Raw genomic sequence first — 7,621 nt, forward strand, 5'->3', positions numbered from 1 at the left:
CTATCCCTCAATGTTTTCTCTCACACTTCCGCCCCCACAGGGGGTGCTCTTGACCGCAGGCACAGGAAGTAGCTTCTTGAGGCCTCAGCACCACCCTCCCTCCTCCTTTATTTGCTCCCCATTGCCTGCCTGAAATGCCAGCAGCAGGCAGGTATTCCTTGAGCTAGACGTGGATCCCTAAAGACACTGTGGGATAGGAGTCTGGGAAGCTACCAGACAGTCACACCTTAGTGTGAAATAATTGGCTTGATACTTTCCCAAGAAAAAACAGACTGTGATAGAAGGGAGGGTGTGTCCAGAGCCTGGGAGATAGGTGGGAGGGACAGGGAACAGAGGACCACCCCAGGGGGCTGTGCAGGTGGCAAGAACCCTTCACCCATGACCCGTCCGCTCTTTCAGAAACCTCAGGGCACCCACCAGGAGTGAAGAGCTGGATCTCTCACTCCACTTCTCCATTTTTCTTTCCTGCCCCAAGGTTCTGGGGACCCTCAGGCTACTTAGCCAGGTTGGGAGCAGGGACAGGGGGGCCGAGTTCTCAGGGTTCCACAGCTGAGCTGCCAGCGTAGAATTTCTACGCTACAGTTCAGGCGCCACGGCAACTGGAGGAAATAAACAGTCTAAGTTCTGCAGTGATGTCATCCCCAGCTCCAGCCTGCCGAGCCCTGCAGCTGGCTGTACCCCAGACGGCCTCAGCTGCACAAGCAGGAGGACGGTCTTGCTTCCCAGCCTCCACACAGCCTCTGGCTTCAGGGAGAGAAAGTGGAAAGAGGGGCTTGGGCAGGGGCCCCTGGAACAGGTCCCACCCAGGCCCAGCTCCTTGCCCGCTGCTTAGGGTCTCTCAGCAGCTGCTACTGCCCTCTGCTTGGCCCCAGACATGAAACTACCCAAGGGGGTCAGGAACCCTGTGTTCTATGGGCAGCAGCCAGAGAAGAAGGTGCAGGTGCCCTCAGGGCAGGAGATAAAGCAGACCCCTGTTGTCCTGGCAACACTTAAAGGTGAGACCTGGGCTTGGGCTCATTCGTCTCTCTGCAGAGCTGCTGAAGGTGTCCTAGCCTTCCAGTCCTGCTTCCTGCAAAGCCCTTGCAGACTCTCCTCAAAGCCACAGAAGATCAGCACTTCCAAGCTAAACTTTGCAGGCGGTATTAGCTGCTGGGAATTTTTTTGGGCGGGGGAGGGGGGAGGAGAGGTGGGAGGAAGGGGTTTGAAGTGAGGCCAGTTTTGGAAAAAGGCTAGGGATTCTGTGTCATCTTTAGCCCAGCTCTAGCTTTCCTCACTTCCCTTGAATCTTACTCTCAACTGAAGGCAGACAAACTAATTCTTACTACATTGTTAATGACTGATGGTTGCTCTATGTGGGAGGTGGTTTAGTATGTGATTAAACGTTTAGGCTCTGTTGGCTGGTGTCTCAGAATTTTCACAATAATGGCTTGTGTGACTTTGGGTAAATTGATATTTCTATGCCTCAACTTTCTCATCCATAAGATGGGAAAAACAAGGGTATCTGTCTTACAGAATTGTCGAGAGGCTTAACTGAAATAACCCACAGAAAATGCTTAGCATAGTGCTCGGCACAGAATAAGGTCTCAGTTACTTGTAACTATTACTTTTCTGATTATGCATTGCCTGTCCAAGGGAAATCACATTTTATCTGGGAACACTTTTCCCAAAGGAAGCACCTCAATGGTGGTCTTTGTCTCAGGGTGACATCAGTGAGAGCAAAGACCCCAGAGTTCTTAAGGCACACTGTATCTGGGGCTTCCCCTGCCTCTGATCTTGTGGGCCCAGGCTGAGGGCCACTCTGTCGGTGCTCACAGGTCCAGGGCCTGCTAAATACCTTCGGCCATCCTGCACGGGCTACGTAGACCATGACGTCTCCATGTTCCAGGAGCCAGCCTACACCCTGCACACCCTGCATTTGGAGAAGCGTGAGTGCCCACCACACCATCATCCCCGTGAGCGTAGGATTACTATTGTTGGATGTTTGGGGCTGTGCTGAGAGGTGAGGAGTCATGATCTGTAGCCGGAGGCCTGGGAACCCAGGCCTGTCCTGAGTGGGACACCCACGTGGCCTGCTGGGTCCACAAGGAAGCCAGCAGGGGTGCGAGGTGACCCATCCCTCTGAAGGCAACTCTGGGCATTTCCCAACTGGACCTCCTGAGGGAGCTTCGAAGGGACCTGTTGCATCCAGCTGGAAGGGTCTCCCTTCTGTGTGGTCTCTGGCTGGGGCCCTTCCACTCTGGCTGCCATGGGTTCAACTGCCATAGCAGCTGGGCAGGAATAGCTGGTGAGTGGAGGGAAAGTGGTGGTGGGGGGTGGCCTCAAAGCTTCCCAGGTGGCTTAGAACCCCCGGGAAGGTGGGGAGCAGAGGGCCATCGAAGAGCTGGGGATGATAGCCAAGGCCAGTGAGAGGAGAAGGTGGGCAGGGGCGTGTATCTGGGGGTCTGAGACCTCGGCCCCTCCCTGAGGTGACCCACCCTCCTCAGCAGGGGAACCCCCTTTCCAGGGCTGGGTCCCTTCTTCATACTAACAGTAGCCACTATGCCTATTATTATCCCCTTGGCACCAATCCCCGGCGGGGTGGGGGCTGACCAAACTCCTGCGCAGCTGTTATTTTATCTGTTCCTCTGAACAAGTTCATGTGTTAAAAGCCCCATTTTACGGATGAGGAAATCAAGGCTCCCAAAACACTCAAGAGCCCGAGGAACTGGAAAGGAGCCTTCGATCTTTTTCGGGCGAGGGGGATCTTGCCTGGAGGCAGGCCAGACTCACCCTGGGGCGGCCTCTGGGGCTGACTGGGCCTTTCCTTGGCTGCCTTGCAGGGATCATGGACATATGCAACCCTGGGCCTTGCTATTTCTTGGATCCTAAAATAACTCGGTTTGGAATGTCCAGCTGCCCTCAGGTTCCCATGGCGGAGCGCATCTCTAACCTGCGTAAGATGGGCCGGGAGAGGGAGGTCGGGCTTGGGAGGTTGGGGGATGGGGGTCCATGCTTGGGACAGGAGCAGGGGCAAAGGGGTGACGACTCCCTTCGCCAGGTGTGTCTGCGGATTTTGGCCTCTCCCTGCAATGTCATATCAAGACACTGATGTCACAGTGTCTGTGTCACAGGACTTAACGTCTTGAGGCCGACGTTATGCATGTATGTTGCAGGGTGATGTTATGATAAAAACATCAAAGGGCTCATGTCTCGGTAGCAATATCGTCATGCTAATGAGTTCACGGACTGTAGTGATTTCAGGATGTTTTCTTGGTGCTGTCACAGGGACAATGACAGCCCAAGGGTGATGTTCTTATGATACCTGGGGTTTTTATATTATGAAAACAGTGTCACAATCCTGATATCAGGATGGCCGAAGTCCCTCCATCCCTTAGTCCCACACAGGGGCGGTGATATTCCTGCCCTATGCTAAGGTGGTTATAGAGAAGTCATACCAGGCTAACCAAGACCTCAGCTCCTTCCCTAGACCCGTTAGTTGGACACCAGGAGATGTGGCCTGGCTCCTGCCCTGAGACCCCTCCCCTTCATTCATCCACTTTCAGGCCTGAGCCCCACCCTGGCCTCCTGCCATTACCACCTGGAGAAGACCCACCCGCCTGGGGAGCGCAGGGCTCCCAAGTACACCTTTGGCTACCGGTGCCCATACAGAGTGATGGACCCCAACCCGGGCCCCAACCACTACCAGCTGCCACTCCTGCTGGGGCCCAACCTGCCCGCCAACAGAGCTGCTCCTTGCTACAGCCTGAGCCCCTTGCACAAGAACTGGTTCTACAAGGAGGATGTGGCAGGAGGCCCTGGACCTGCCATGCACGCCCGGCCTGAGCCGTCTGTCTACCAGAACCGCAGCCCCATGTACAGCATGGCCAGGCGCTTTGCCTACCCGCTGGACCACACACCTCGGCCCGGCCCCGGCTCCCATGACGTCCAGCAGGTCACAGTGCACAAGTCCCGCACGCCTGCTTTCACCATGGGCATCAAGCACTCGCCCCACCTGTGCCCACTGGTTGTTGACATTCATGACTGAGGCCCCTCCTGCTGCACTCACCCCCACCCCCTGTCCCCAGAAGTTATGTTTCTATACCAAATCGAGCAACTTAGCAAGGTTTTATGTAGCAGAGATGATACCTGCTGTGTCCAGCACATAGAAGGCATTAGATAAATATTTTCATTTATTCCTTCTTTTTGCAAACACTCACAGTGGCTTTCTTTGGGCCCTGATGAGGGGCTGGGGATACTGGCAGTGTAGTAGGAGTCCCTGTCTGGGGGATGTTCTGCTGTGGCTCACCAGGTGTCCTCCAAGGAGCCCTGGGCAGAGGCGCCGGGGAGCTGAGTTCTAGGCCTACCTCTGCCACTAATGTGCCGTGTGGACTTGTGCAACTCCCTCACCTCTCTGGGCCTCTGTGAGGGGGGACGGTGGACCTGGAGGATGTCCAAGTTCCCTCCAGCTTCCGAACTGTTTGATTCTGATCCCTGACGGTGGTCAGCCCCCAAGAGAGGAGCAGGGCAAGTGGAGCAGGAGGGAGGAGCCATTCTGGCTGGGCTGGGGGGACAGGGCAGTTTTCCTGCTGGAGGAGCCCAAGAGGACAAGCAGAGACAGTGTGTAGGAGGGAGGGTATTCTTGGTGGAGGTAAAGATGAGAGGGAAGGTGTGCAGGTGGGACCAAAGTGTACAGGGGCAGGGAACCGGGGGAGGCTCAGAGGGCAGGCACCTGGGCTGTAGCTGGGCAGGAATAGCTGGTGAGTGGGGCTAGATAAGACGTGGTCTTTTCAGAATTCCTTGGGCAGTGAGAGAAAGTTGGACAAGATGGGCAGAGCCTGGAAGCTAGCGATCAGCCTAGGGAATAGGCAAAGCGCAGGGGGGCTGCTGGGAGGAGGGTCTGCACGTCACATACTGTCTTTGGAGATTTGCCTGTGTGTCCCCAGCTTCAACGGCCTAGCCGTCCGGGGCCCCGTGGAGGAGGAGAGGAGGAGACATGAACCAGCCAGGAGGGGGCAGTATCGCCTCACTCATGAGTCCAGGCGGTTCCCGCAGCCCCTACCTCTTCTGGCTTCGCCGCCGCTTTTGGACAGACTGGTGCCAGCTCTCCTGCCGGTGTCTGGGGAGGCTGGGGTCTCAGGGTCTGGTAGTCATCTTTCCTGAATTCTTGGTATCCAGATCCCCTGTTGCGACTTGTCCCCAGCCCTAGGACCAGCCCCTCTCCCAGCTCCCCAGGTCACAGGAGATGTGGGGAGGAATTCCACACCTGCTCTGCAGCCTGCGGAAGTGGGGAAGGGAGGGCAGGAACTGTGGAGGGAGAGGGGCTTAGGGAAGGAGGAGTGGAGGCTGAATGTCCCCCAGGCCTGAGGGCTCAGGCAGAGGCATGTCCTTCTGCAGCTACTCTCCCCAAAGCACAGGGAGGCAGGAGGAAAGGGGCACTAGGAACCAGTGTCTGGTGACTCATCACTGCGAATTTGAGCAATATTCAGGTTTTAATTGAAAATGAAAATGGTATTGAAGAACTAATTTCAGATAGAAAGGAGCAGAGAACATCTTTGGAATATCAAAAAGAAACAAACAACTGAATATTTAAAAAAGGGGCTTGTAGAAAACCCCACTGGGGTCATACCTGACTCTGGGCCTGAAATTTCCTCCCCCTCCCGCCCCAGCCCCCATGCCTGGGATATTGTGTCTGTCCTGTCCTCCCCACTTGTCCACAGGGCTGGTCTGGGCAGGCTCAAGAGACAGCAAGTGAGCTTGGGGACCCATCTGTCTTGCAGCAGATTGGAAAGATGTCATTTTGCTGACAATGCCATTTATCACGGTGGCTGCAAAAATTAGGGAAGCTTGGGCTGAAAGTGTTGTGTAGGGGTGGAGGTTGGCAGGTGGCATGGCTGATGCCCTCTTGTGTCACCAGGTCAGGGAAGCTACAGCTCAACCTCTGAGTAGGGATTTTCTGATTTAGTGTTCAGCCCATCCCAAGGCCCTCCATTAAAGAGAGAAGAAAACTGAGGCCCAGAGGCAGGGAAACAGCTTTGGCTCTATGACAAATTAATAGCCTGTCTCTAAATAAAAGTCCAGGCTCAGTTTGTGATCAGGGTTAGGGCTCAGTGTGTGACAGGGTCAGGGTTCAATGTGTGACAGGGTCAGGGCTCAGGGTGTGACCAGGTTTGGCAGTGTGATTAGAGTGAGGGCGCAGTCTGGGGTGAGACCCTTGACTTACATTAGGACTAAATCCTAGTTTTTGCCTCCATGGCTCAGTCTGTGACAGACCTTCAGCCTGGCCCCAGCTGCCACCAGTTATGGGCAGGGGCTGGGTATTAGCCCTAAAGCTAGAACTAACCCTTGGTTTGAGGTCCCAAGGGAAGGAGAGGAGGCTGGAGGATTCAGTATGAATCTTCGGGGGATGAAGATGTTTGGAAGAGAGATGGCCCCGCCAAGAAAGGGATGTGGCCTCCAGAGAAGATAAACGGGGCCTCCCTTGTCCTCAGCCCACGAAGTGACAGGGTCATTTAGCTTGAGACGGACCTTTGGACGAAGCAGTCCCCGTCTCTTGGCCTTGCCTCTCCTGTGGTGGTGACCACGTAGATGACTTGGAGAAGGTCAGTGGGCATGTCGTCTCAGGCCTGGCCGGGTGATGACCCTGCCCCTTCTGAACAAATCGGGGGCCACGCTTGACCTGGCAGGAAGCCCTGGTCTGATTCTTGTAGGACTTCAGCCTGTGCCCTCAGGTACTTAGGTCCTGAGCCTGGCACATGATCACACAGACACAATCATTCATTCGTTCAACAAACATTTGCTAAGCTCCCGCCCTATGCCAGGCTCTGGCTGTGCCTCGGAGTCCCAGCTGCGCCCTCCAGGAATTCAGAGCGTGGCTTGGTGGAAGCAGCGCTCTCCAAGCGGGGGCAGACATAGGAGGGTGGGTGAGGGTCAGTGCATGGCAGGGCACCTACCAGCGCTTCCGCCCTCCTTTCCCAGGGCCAGGGGGAGGCCTGGCCACCGTGGGTCGCCCCTGCCAGGGCTTGATGGTAAAACTGAAGTCACATAACCCTCCTGGACACTGGCCGGGGTGGATGATAGGTCGCCGTCATTCTGCTGTTGCTGGAGGGACTCTGAGGGCCAGTTGTCACTCTGGCTCCCAGGGCTGGGGGGATGATGGCCATGGGCCAGGGGCAAAAGAGGGACCCTGCCTGCGGGGACACACTGCCACACCACACACAGGCTCACAGGTGGGGGTTGTGCACAAACACATGTCCTTTACCCACATACGCATGGAGACAGGACACAGAGGCTCCTGACAGAACTGCTCACACGTGCACGCGCAGGCACGCGCATCCTACTCCATACACACACCCTGACACCAAACCCACTCAAACACGGGCCTTAAATTACATTCCCAGGGAAAGGCATAGACACAGACACACGCATACTCCACGCACATTTACTACCACACACCCCTCTCTCCAGGCGCCTCCTTATCTCACGTACGTACTCATGTCCCCCAGGCTCCCTTGCAGAGCCCACTGCCCTGGAGATTCAGAGTAGATAAACCGTGAGAACCCTCCCCTCCCCGACACCGTGCAGAGGGAGTGGAGTGGGGGAGGGCTTCGGGAAGGGAGCTCAGCAGGGTCCCAGGCTGGGGTCC

At 55.9% G+C, this 7,621-nt stretch overlaps 1 protein-coding gene across 1 annotated transcript; it reads left to right on the forward strand.

The window, feature by feature from the left end:
- Positions 1-749: 749 nt before the first annotated feature.
- Positions 750-4,222, forward strand: CIMAP1C (ciliary microtubule associated protein 1C). The gene is made up of 4 exons (XM_027123764.1): positions 750-995; positions 1,815-1,925; positions 2,820-2,933; positions 3,543-4,222. The coding sequence occupies exons 1-4, from the start codon at positions 875-877 to the stop codon at positions 4,022-4,024; spliced, it is 828 nt and encodes a 275-aa protein (XP_026979565.1). The 5' UTR covers positions 750-874; the 3' UTR covers positions 4,025-4,222.
- The last annotated feature ends 3,399 nt before the right edge of the window (positions 4,223-7,621 follow it).

Source organism: Aethalodelphis obliquidens, unplaced genomic scaffold (assembly GCF_003676395.1).
Source record: "Aethalodelphis obliquidens isolate GAN/ISIS:26980383/991018 unplaced genomic scaffold, ASM367639v1 scaffold26, whole genome shotgun sequence".
Taxonomy (NCBI): domain Eukaryota; kingdom Metazoa; phylum Chordata; class Mammalia; order Artiodactyla; family Delphinidae; genus Aethalodelphis; species Aethalodelphis obliquidens.